This window comes from Vigna unguiculata, chromosome 11 (genome assembly GCF_037176805.1).
Source record: "Vigna unguiculata cultivar grain cowpea cultivar isolate G323 ecotype 2 chromosome 11, ASM3717680v1, whole genome shotgun sequence".
In the NCBI taxonomy this organism is placed as follows: Eukaryota; Viridiplantae; Streptophyta; class Magnoliopsida; order Fabales; family Fabaceae; genus Vigna; species Vigna unguiculata.
The window spans coordinates 39,905,550-39,918,493 of record NC_140802.1 but is presented as its reverse complement, the minus strand read 5'-3'; the positions used below and the strand labels follow the sequence as shown (position 1 = coordinate 39,918,493).

Genomic DNA, 12,944 nt, shown 5'->3' with positions numbered 1-12,944 from the left:
TGTTAATTTCCTTTCGTAATACTTGTGTTAATTTAGTAGTGGGAATGGAACAATCTTAGATATTAATACGAGCTCGGTGAAGTGTTGGGCTTAAACTTCATTTGTAAACGTGGAAGTTCAAATTACTCCTACAGTGTTTTTACGCTTCTTTTTCTTAGTGAGATAAAAATTGAGATGCAAATCACTCGGTCAATTATTTCCTCCACCCCACATTTTATTCCAGCACCCCATCAATTCCGGACTTTATTTTCCGAAACACAAAAAACAATTCCTGGAATTTTTTTTCTGAAAACCAAATGTTCTCCAGTTTTACGGAAAACACTCTCCGGAAGGTTTGTGATTGGGGTGGTAGAAGAATTGGAGTACAATTGCCAATTACTCATTTTTGTTTTTTTTTTTACACTTTATATATATATATATATATATATATATATATATATATATATATATTCCAATTTACCATTGAAATAGAAATAGTGACAAAAAACATGAACAGTTTTTGAGTGGTTTCTGCCAAACAATTATTGACCACATGTATATTGTGGAGTATTTAATTTTTCTTTTACAGCATAGATTGATTTTCAATCTATTAAATCCTAGCTTACACTTGTTTTAACAAAGATGGGGATTATTTTACAAGGTCAACATTTTCTTATTTATATGTTCTATGTAGTAGAATATTTTCCTTTGTTCCAAATGTGTTCTAACTTTTGTTCCATGGGTGGGTATGCATATGAAAATACTTATAGAGACACCTTGATGCTCAAGTTTGTTAGAATTGAGAATTAAAAATAAATGTGTAATTAATGAAGGATTTGTCATCATATTTATAGTCTCTTAATAAGCTTTTATCTTAATAGGCCAAGTGTCCAAACTACCTTAATACATTATTACTGTTAGTGTGTGATCATCATCTTAGTTGCAGATTATATTAATAGGGATAAAATCCTGTATAGTTAGATCATCAAGGAATTATTAATATCTTAACTATAGACTATAGTTTTTCATACTTAAAATTATTAATATACTAAAGTGTAAGAAGTTGAATATCTAAATATAAAATCGATATTTGAATATTTAGCAAGTACAACTCAAGTAATCAAGATGGAGTGTGTTGCAAGTAGTTAAACTTAATGGTAACTTCTGATAAAGTGTATATACCCAAAAGAGGTGCATCACTTTCATTTACAGTTACAAATAATGTAGCATTAGGTCGTACTGAATTTGATTACCTCAATGTAAATTTACATGTGCGCTGAAAGAAGATTCTGCCAAGGGTTTTAATGTATCTACAAGTAACAAAAGATGGTGATCACCACAAAATTATGGTTGTCAAATCAAGTTGCAATGCATAGGATTGCACAAAATTAAATGCTGGAAAACATTTATCACGGGAGTCTATAATGGCCATGTTCAACGACAAACCAGGTCAGACATTTCCATATAAATAAATGCTTGAAAAGTGTGTACAATTAAAGACAGTGATATTAGATTGTAGGGCTAAACCTTCGACCATCAAAATGAAATAAAAATAAAAAATCTAACCTGTAATAATCTAATTAAGAAATTTGAACATCCAAATAATCACGAAGGGGCAAGTATATATATCAAAACAAGATACCTTTCTTCACTCTTCGCTTATATCCAAAAATAAGGTCTATCCAGTGATACAAATTTTCTGAGAAAGCCTGGTTCAAGAGCTTCCCAATGCTGCTTACCGATGAACTCTCGAGGGCTACCTGTGGCCCATGGAGGGAGGGCAACATCCCCAGCCTGAAGAAACATCATAATAATTAAATTTACTAGTGACCTCACCAGCATATTTGGCTCTTAGAATTTAAAATAGAAAAGGATGCATTTTCAACAGGATAGCCTTTTTGCCAGACTGTTTTCTCTACCAATTCAAGAGTGGATAGATTCTCCAAGAACTCGGGAGTGTATAAAATTATGAAATCAATTCCTTCACATAAGAGGTGTTTCCCTTCCCAGCAACACAGGGCCAAGAATCCCTCATGCTATTGAAAAAAACTATCGGTATATCAAACTAGGCACTCTGATGCTTTTTGTTCTCCATACTAAATGGGGGCAGGTGGAGAAGATAGAATAGGTCAATTCCAGAATTAGAATAATTAGATCCATACTGAAACTTTGGGACCTCCAGATCATCCCGGCTCTATCTAACAAAGACTGATAGAGTTAATGTGCATCGTAAGGAAAAGAAACTAGCTTCTATCATCAGGTTCACGGTCAAGTTTCTCAGTTTTTTATGATTTAATTCTTATAACATCTTAGTTCAAGATAAGTGTATAAATTTATGTCTCCTTGGAGCTTACAACTCTTGCAGAAACCGATATTTCTAGTTCTTTTCTAATGGATCTAAATTTGATTGTTTGCTTCATGATGTAAACTCACATCAATGAATGTTGAATATAGGTTTAACACATGAAAACCAGTAAAACATTCAGCACAAAATCCCCAGGTAATGCATGATAGCAAACAACACATCATATATAATGAAAGAAAAGTTGCAACATAAAACAAAACCATACAGCACTGAAAGAGACCAACCATTTTCTAAACTGATCTTCACCCTCTGGAGTCTGGCAGTCCACTGGTTTATCAAGCCTGTGAAATGTTTTTGGGTTGGCCAAAACAAGATTTCCACTCTTATAATCAGCAAGGACTCATGGAAAGACTAGATAGACATTAGGGAAGATACTGTATCCACGTCCTGAAAAGGTGTTTAGATGCATAAAGCACTGGAAATTGCTTATTTCTTTCTCCCTTATGACAACTTTTAGAAAAGGATTCGTTGTTATCTTGAAAGATGGGTACATCGTTGCTTTCTTGCTTTGATGATCCTGAAATCGGATACAAAGCAGACAAACTACATTCAAAAACATGAAATGGGGGAAGAGATACACCCACACACCAAAAAAGTGGCATGACCACCAAATTTAAAAAAAAATAAAAGCAAAGCTCAGATGTGTGCTGCAACACTAAACACCTTTAAAAAATAGCACCAGAGCGACTGCAAGTTCTTAAGGCTTTTTATGCAACAACTCATCGTCAATAATGCAGAATAAATGCCATGGTCATAAACTAGCAATAATATCAAGAGATAAGGAGATAATTCTTACATGCTATTCCGAGAAAGATTTGTGGCAACCAAATATTTTAAGAACTTCTTTCTGTTTTTTGGTGGAAAACCAATAATCATCTAGGAAACTTCAAAATCTCATGAAACAGCATTCACCCACTCTTAAAGGTTCAACAAACAGCTCACAGTGACAGCCGTAGAACTTGCCACCATTAATCAAAAGTTGAAAATAAGGTTTTGACTCTGATGCATCAGGTCCATTTTCAATTTTTCCCGGACAACTCTGGTTTCTCTAATTAAACCATTCATCAAGAATATTGTGTACTGTATCAACTTCATGTTTGCAGTATTTGAGCTTTTTCCACATTCAATACAGACCTTCAGTGGTAGAAAGCTTCCATTTTGGCTCTCAGGTGAAAGAAGGTTTACTTAGCGAGAAAGATGCCGCTTACTCCCAGTGCATACATTTGCCAAATTGCCTGCACCCAGAGTCTTAAATCCAATTTTGAAGTTTCTAGATATTTCCTTCCCATCTCTTTCTTTTGACAACAATCTATGTCTTTGATTCTTACTCCTCGAAACTTTGGTACCATTAATAAACTTCAAGTCAATAATTTATCAAAAACACCATGGAGTAAATCAAGTTGCTGCCCTTGATCAGGTCTACAAACAAGCAAGTCTTCCAATGCGTCTCTCCTATATACCAGAAGATACTTGAACATGCCAATGGTAATACTTCGTACATTTTGCCTTCTATCACAGAGTAGATATCAGATTCACACATTTTGCCTTGTATCACAGAGTAGATATCAGATTCACACAGACAGCCTTTAAAATCTGTACCGATGTTGGTTGGACAAAATATCATTCTTGTATGAGCAATCAATAATTGATAGACTGTACTTCTGTCAATTCCTGAATCATCTTGAGGGGAAGTAGAGGATAAACTCTTTTTAGGTTCATTAAGTAAACCAGCCACAAAAGAAGATCATCTTCCCCTATACGGACTAAGAATGATGGGAGGAAGCAGTATAAAATTGTCCAAATAGATTAGAGTTTTTGAGAACTAGCTGCCTACTTCCTCTTCAAATTGATAAGAGCCTCTTTTCAACAAGAGCAGCTTCTCAATTCTACCATCTTTAATTGTCAATTACTTACATAAAAATTACACCGACTATACCTGTCTCCAAGAATCAACCAAAAGCAACATATAGGAGGAGGAGGGGATCCATTTGCTTCTAAGATATCCACGTTTTAAGGGGAAGAGGATGAATAAAGGAGGGATCACCCGTTAACTATTCTTTTCAAATCTAGATTGAATACAAAATTCCTTATACGAATCAAAACTTTGTTGCCATTTAGACATCTGCCTCTTCAATAGATCATATGCCTTTAAACCTAGAGGTTCGAGCTTCTTCGCAGGAGCATCAAATCTCAATTCAACGGGGGAAAGATCATCAAATATCTCTTGGCTAACAGATTCAGTCTGCTCAGTGGACTTCTTCTCTGGGATATGAGAAATGAATGTATCATAATTTGTGTCACTATAAACAGACTTTTCATTTACGTGGTCGGCTGCAGACGAGTTGAATGAAACTGGACGGTATAACAAAAAAGACTTTGGTTTCGAATGTCCAGCCCAGGTTTCGTCTCCATCCTCAGCAAGGGAGACTGCATGATCATCAAGGTGCGTAGGCCCATAAGCTGAGACAGCAATCTCGCCAGCCACCTGCATAACTTCTTTGTATTTGAGGCTAAGCTCTGTTTCTACTGAAAATTCGCCTTCTTCCAAGTTTAAGCCCCCATTGCGAGATTTATTAAGCACAAGAAGAACAGGAAAGGGAATAACTGGACCCACAATGTCATTATTGCCGTGCGGTGATGATTTCCTTAAAAAGAATGGAGGCAATTGAGGAAGTTCGGGAACAGCTAAAGATTCCAATGCCACCCTAATGTGATCCAGGTTTCCAACAACTTTATGGCATTCAGCACGACTCAAAAACGCCAACTGCAACAGTTCCATAGGTAAGTCAGCCCACAATCTTCTCCAAGCAACCTCATGTAAGCTTTCTGGTAGCTTGACATCATTAAAAACAGAAGTAACTTCAGGACAGGATCTTAATTGACCAAACCCACAAGCATTTAATTTCTCACACAATAACTCATGCACTTCTGCGCTAAAAGGTTCTTTGTCATGAGCATCCATACAGTGTTTTTTTAGTTTTCTAACCAGGAATCGAGTGAGTCCACCACTTGCATATGAGTAAAGGTAATCCAATTTTAAGTAGTTATAATTTTTTGGAAATTTGTAATCCTCATCACTCATGTGATACAGTAAGTGTCTATTCAAACACAATACTTGATCGGGGCAATCTTCTAAGTTTCTCGCCGGAGCCCAAGAGGCATGATATCTCTGCAATTCAAACTTTCCCGATGAAGTAAGCCTTATCAGTGTAAAACCCCCATTTTCATCAGGTTCAGCGAGTAATGCAGCAAGTTTATTGCTTAAAATGCCAAATCCCAAAACTATCTCTTTCTTTTGCTGCCAATCAATCCACTCAGGAAGCGCATCCTTCGAGAACTCTTTCCTTAAGAGACAACTTCCACAATGACACTCATGACCAGACAAATTGATCTCAAGTGGAAGCTCCCAAGCACAAATGGCTGGGTTAATCTTTGAAGTAACAGATCCTTTGCGAAATGGTAATATAGACCCATAGCAGAAGATATTGAACTCACAATTCCAAATAGATCCCAACATAATACAAAACCCAGATTCAGAAGCCACCTCAAAAGCATCCTCCTTCGAATGAGACCTCAAATCAGACAACCTTAATACAGACATGTAGCTAGGCTCTTCAATCCCATGCACCCATTGCAAAACCGGCACCAAAGGCTTCCTCACATCACATAGAAGCAAAACACTAGTAGAAGCCACAGCAAAGTAAAAATTGTCCGGAGCAGCCCTTGACATCGCAAGAAACCGCTCATTCTCATCCGGAGCATACATTCGAAGCGTCTCGATCTTCATCAAACAACTCACACTACATTCTTTCAGCCTCAAATCAACCAAGAAAACAGCATCGGAACGCGCCACAACCAAAATCCTGGGGTGCCAACTAAACTCACAACTCAGCCACACCTTACTCTCCGAAGAATCATCCCAGGGCACCTTCAACCTAGTCCCCTTGAAACCAGCACCGGAGCCACAACACTCCAAATCAAACAAAAACAAATGGCCACTCTCCAACAAAACCAAACTCTCCTCCAATATATGAGGACTCCAACAAGCATGCGCCACGGGGCAAGTCTTAAACATCTTATCACCCAAACAAACCACGCCAGGTCTATCCAAAATTTGATTGTGCCTCGCAGCGAACCAATGAACGGAATACAGAGTAGTAGCCAGCAAATACCCGATAGCTCCATCAACCTCGTCATCATCAGAAACAGGGTTAACAGAAATGTTCAAGATACGGTGCGAGGAGCCGGTAGACGCATAAAAAACGTCGCCGTTAGTATCGAGCTGGGTATGGAAGCGCGAGTCCTCGAAGCGGAGCGTGAAAAATGCGAGCTTGTGGTCGTTGTCGCCGGCGGGGAATAAAATGAGGGCGTAAGGGCGGTGTGGGTAGGTGAGGAGGTGGAGGCGGTTGCGGAGGAAGGGGGAAGCGGCGTCGTTTTGGTGGGTGGAGGAGAAGAGGGAGGCGATGGAGGAAGCGGTGGATGGGAGAATGGAAGAAGGGTGGGAAGAGAGAAGGAATCGTGAAGGTAAGAGGTAGGGAGCGTAGTGAAGAGAGGGTAGCAGAGAGGTGGAAGAGAAGAGAAGGGAGAGAGAATTAGGGTTAGGGTTGAAGAGAAGAGGACCCAAAGGGAGAGAAGGGGAATTGGAGAGAAGAAGAGGAGCTACTGTAGAGGAACCCACTGGGAAGAATGATTTCCATTCTTCTGAGAGCTCCATGGCAATTGCACAATCCCTGTAACAGAATCATACAAAATAAGATCTTCAAAAAGAGTAGATGAATATTTTCGAAATTATTAAATCTAATTGCATTGGGCTACAAAACAATTAAAACATAAGAGAAGTTATATTTTCATAGACTACATAAAATATTTCTTAAAATTCTACGGGCTAGCCGATGGAAGCTTCAAAGTCGCTGAATGAAAACACGATTTTTATTTTTTTTTTTAATTTTACTAGTGAAAAACATTATTGTCTTTTTTTCTTTTTTTTTAGCAATAAGTTATAAAAGTAAATAACTTGTATATTTTTTTATTATTAAATAAATTTTCATTATAAATAATTATTTAAATTTAAAAAAGTATTTATTAAGAAAGTAATATAATAAAATAATTACTTTAATTTATAAAATAAATAAAATTTAAAATAATTATTATTAACAACATAAAATTAAAAAAAATTATACATAATAACAACCTTTATGTAAAATCCTATATAATGACATCGTAAAAATGATAATGGTTTAAAAATAGTGAGATTTGATTATTTCAAATATTAAAATATTTTAGTATAAATAGTTTTGTTATAAACGAGTTTCATTATTTAATATTTTAAAATACATCATCTTTCCTAAAACCATTTTTTTAAGTTCTCCAACTTCTTCTATCTAGGAGTTCTAATCTTCTTTTCATATGTTTGAAGATCGGAGACCGTTAAAGTGATCCTCTTGATGAGCTCTTTCATTTTATTCGATTTGTTTATTCAACCATATAAATTGAATTTTTAATCATTTTATTGTGGGTGTTATGGCTTGTATATGACCCTCATTTGGTTGTATGTTAGGTTTTAATCATCAATATGAGTCTATTGGTTGATGATCATGACGGTAGGTCTTGGTCGTTTTTGTGTTATTCGTAGGTATAGATAGAGCATCTTGTAGAACTAAAGGCGTTTTGGTGTTTTTAGAGCTGGTTAGGTCGATTAAGCCGCTTTCAGGTAAAAGAAGCTAGTATTGGTTTGATTTGCAGTGTTTTTTTCTAAATTAATGAATGCATGTTTATGAATTTGATCTATGATGAGTATGATTGTTTTTGCTCATATGGTTTGAATTATGCTTCTTGTAGCTAAATCCACGAGTAGTGGTAATTTTCACGGGTTACATGTGAAACTCATTGTTTGAATTATGCTTCTTGTAACTAAATCCACAGGTTATGCAAATATCCATTGGTTACCCGTGGAACTCGCTATTTGAATTATGCTTCTCGTGGCTAAATCCACAAATTATGGAAATATCCATTGGTTACATGTGGAACTCACTGTTTGAATTCTTCTTCTTATAGTTGAATTCACAAGTTGTGAAAATATTCATTGGTTACCTGAGGAACTCGCTTCTGCATCCTTGAGTGTTTGAATTTTGCTTCTTATAGTTGAATTCACAAGTTGTGAAAATATCCACTGGTTACCTCTGGAACTCGTTTTTGCATCCTTGAGCAAAATCCACAGATTATGGAAAAAATCCAAATGTTACTTGTGGAACCTTCTATTTACTTTTTTCACCCTTAACATGAACTCTCGCCTCATTTCTGTTACGTTATGTGTGACATTTTTTTTTCATGAAATTTTAGTTGTTCATGAACATTGATGTTTCAAAGAGCTTATTACATGAAATTGTGAAATATGAAAATGTGATTAAAGATGTATATAATTGTGATAGATTGTTGGTATATACGAAATTCTATGGGTCTCATGGGAAAATTTTATGGTGGTATTATTTAGTATATGCATTGCGTTATGGATTCAAGTAAGGTAACATCCTAAAACTCTAATGATCGTTCACACTCAAATAGAGTATAATGGTTCATGTAGCCCTAGACGATGATGCATTAATTTTGTGTATGGTAGGATTGAACTCATTGACAATGGTTGTACATAACATTAGAGGTCACCACAAATGTAAGTCTCTAATAATTATGTTTTCAAATACATGTATCTGGATAATTGAGTTTAGTGTCATTATTTTAGTGTCATTGATAGTTTGTCTATACCGGTGAACCTCTATGGACAAAAGGGGTCATTACCCCTCCCCCTTTTGGTTTTATATTTATATAATTTTGTATACACTTTTTGAAATTTTAATATTTTAATATATATTATATATTTGATATTTTAATAAATTTTTATATATTTATATTTATGGATGAAAAAAAGTATTTTTTTCACATTTATTTTTTAATTTTACCTTTTAAATATATTTTTTTAAATAATTATTTTATTAATATTATTTATTTAATTTAATCATTTTTTATTTGATTATTTTCAAACTTAATTATTAAAAATAAAAATTATTTTATATTTAATTTTATAATTATAATAATAACTAATTATAATTTATTATTTTTCTTATCATAAAAAAGTAAATACAATGTTTTTACTAATTTGTATAAAAATTTTGAAATTATTATTTTGGTTCCTATTTTCGTTCAAAAATAATAAGTTGGTCCTTGATTTTTTTAGTCTCAATTTGATCCCAGTTTTTGAAAGAATGATGCAATTTTGTCATTTTTTTAAATTTCTTGAATCCGACCAAAGTTTTTTCATCAAAATTGGAGTTGTGAATGAGGATAGTTTGTTTTGTTGGTATAATTGACAGAATCCTAATGTAAATTTTGGTGAAAAATTATTGTTCCGCTTTAAGAAAATTAACGAAAAAGATCAAATTGCATCAATTTTTAAAAATCAGAATCAAATTGAGACTAAAAAGTATTAGACAACCAACTTGATATTTTTAGACGAAAAATGGACTAAAAGAATAATTCAACCAAAATTTGGTACTCCCAACATATGGGCTCAAGATCCACCACCGCTTATAATTGGTATGATTTAATGGTCTTAGGATAACTCCTTTGCATATTAGCTTACCCTTCCATTCTATGGTCTTATGTTGTTTTCTTCTTTTGCGATGATCATCATTTTTGTGTGAGCAGATGAAGATGCAAGTTTAAATACACCTATGAGATGGCAAATAAACCCGTGCCCGTGGGTATCACCCGAACCAGTCCCCGTTTTGACGGGGAATCCCCGCTTTGACTGGGTATGGGTATGGGTATGGGTAATACCCGAAATTTTCAACTGGGGATGGGGATGGGGATGGGGATATATATATATACCCGCCCAAATACCCGTCCCCGTTTAAATTACTAAACTATTTATAATTTATTAAATAATCTAAAAAATATATATAAATAAATAATATATTTACACATAAAATATAATATAATATAATATAATATAATATAGTATATATACATATAAATAAAATATACTTATATATATATATATATATATATATTTACACATATACATGTAATATAATATAATATAATATAATATAATATAATATACATATAATATATATACATAATAATATAATATAATATATATAATATATATGTATAAAACAAATTAATCATTTAACTAGTGAGATCTTTTATAAACAAATTTATAACATTACAAATTTATAAAAATTTAAAAGAAATATATATATATATATATATATATATATATATATATATATATATATATAAAAGCATAAAATATCTACGCATATACATATAATATATATACATAATAATATAATATATATTATTATATTTATATTATTATATAATATAATATAATATATACTTAAAATAAATATATATCTATAAATATATATATATATATATATATATATATATATATATATATATATATATATATATAAACATAAGATATCCACACATATAATATATATACATAGTAATAATAATATAATATATATAAATAATTATATATATATATATATATATATATATATATATATATAAACATAAGATATCCACACATATAATATATATATACATAATAATATAATATATAATATAATATAATATAATATATATATATATATATATATATATATATATATAACATATTTCTCATTCTCTTTGTTTTTTGTTATACACTTTGTTTACTCTCTCAATTGTCTGGTTTGTTTTTCAAGATTTAATTTTGAAGGTAATTTTTCTTCTTCTTATTACATAATTTTTACTCTCTGTACATGGTTATGTTCAAATAGGTGTTCCTCAATCTCATTCTATGAAATAATTTTTAGGTTACACATTTGATTATCTTTATTTATTTATTTATTTTCATGAAAATGTTTGACTCTTATTTTGTAGCTCTTCTTTTTGTTACTTTGGTTATACACTTTTTTACTCTCTTTTAATTGTTTGGCTTGTTCTTTAAGGTTTAAGCAGATCTTCAAGGTACTTTTCCTTTTATCATAATCTTAATTATACATTTTTTTTTTCCGTTATGTTATGTTCAAATGGATATTCTCAAATTTAGGTCACACATTTAATTATCTTTACTCATAATTTTATTTATTATTTATTTTTTGTTTCATGATAATGTTTAATTCTCAATTTTAAGTGCTCAATTGCATAAATCCTTAATTTAATTCAAGATCAAAAGATGAAGAATCTATGTTTAAATTTGAATTATTATTAATTTAATTTTGTTATTTGTGCTATTTCGTTTAAGTGGTATAATATAAATTTTTAATAGTATAAAAAATATTTGAAATATTTTTAAACTTGATTATTGGTTTTCCTTTTATATTTTGTTAAAAAAGAAATTAACCTTTTTACTTTGTTTGATTTTTTTTTGTTACGTATGTTAGTTTCTAGAGAAAATGAGCACAGGAGATCAAGATTTGCAGGTACCAAGTCCACCACAGTGTTCACAACAACCAACTCCCTTTCAAAGTTCCAATAATGACAGTCAATCTTCATTGAATCCATCTACGCAAACACCTTCAGAAGTTCATGATGAAATACATTCAACAACACAAGTAGAGCGTGAGAAAGGGAAATTGAAAAGTGTTGTGTGGGAACACTTTGAAAAGATAAAAGTTGATGGAAAATACAAAGCTAAATGTAACTATTGCAAGAAACTGCTTGGTGGAGAAACAAAGAATGGAACAAAGCACTTGCACCATCATACAAACATATGTATTCAAAAGAAGGCTTTAGCAAAAGGAAAAGGGGGACAAAAAACACTTTTTTCTAAGATTTCAAGTGGCAAAAAGGAATTGGCTTGTGGAGCTTATAATGAAGAAAATGCCAAGAGGGAACTTGCAACAATGATTATATTGCATGAATATCCATTGTCAATAGTGGACCATATTGGTTTTATTAGATTCGTGACAACAATTCAACCATTATTTCAACTTCCTTCACGAAATACGATAAAGAAAGAGATACTCGGCATCTATGAACATGAAAAACAAGTTGTTATGAAGTTGATAGATACAAATAAAGGAAGAATAGCAATTACATCGGATATGTGGACTGCAAGCAATCAAAAGAAAGGGTATATGTCTATCACAGCTCACTATATTGATGACAATTGGACATTGCAAAATATAATTTTGAGGTACACCTTTCTTAATTTATAAATTTTCCAGTAATTTTTTTTATGCACCTCTAGAAAGATTATATGTCTTACAAAATATTGCTTAATTTATAGGTTCATTTATGTTCCCGCACCTCACACAACTGATCGACTTTGCAATGTATTAGTTGATTGTTTGTTCGATTGGAATATTGATACAAAATTGTCTACTATCACTTTAGACAACTGCAGCACAAATGATAGCATGATTAAAAAAATTAAGGATAAGTTGAAGTTGGACACACTCATTAAGAAAGGGTCTTTGCTTCATATGCGTTGTTCAGCACATATCCTTAATTTGATTGTGAAAGAAGGGTTAGCCGTCCTAAAAGAAGGGGTGGAAAAAATTCGAGAAAGTGTAGCATATTGGACAACAACTCCTAAAAGAAT

General features: G+C 32.5%; 1 protein-coding gene across 2 annotated transcripts; it reads right to left on the bottom strand.

Moving 5' to 3' along the window:
• Positions 1 to 1,035: 1,035 nt before the first annotated feature.
• LOC114169280 (TATA box-binding protein associated factor RNA polymerase I subunit C) lies at positions 1,036 to 7,162 on the bottom strand. Of its 2 annotated transcripts, XM_028054353.2 has the most exons (4): positions 3,141 to 7,162; positions 2,569 to 2,861; positions 1,622 to 1,773; positions 1,036 to 1,289 (listed from the first exon to the last, which is right to left on the bottom strand). In XM_028054353.2, the coding sequence occupies exon 1, from the start codon at positions 7,056 to 7,058 to the stop codon at positions 4,392 to 4,394; it is 2,667 nt and encodes an 888-aa protein (XP_027910154.2). In that variant the 5' UTR covers positions 7,059 to 7,162; the 3' UTR covers positions 1,036 to 1,289; positions 1,622 to 1,773; positions 2,569 to 2,861; positions 3,141 to 4,391. The 2 variants fall into 2 exon arrangements, with proteins under 2 accessions (XP_027910154.2, XP_027910156.2); XM_028054355.2 differs by lacking the exon at positions 2,569 to 2,861.
• Between the last annotated feature and the right edge of the window lie 5,782 nt (positions 7,163 to 12,944).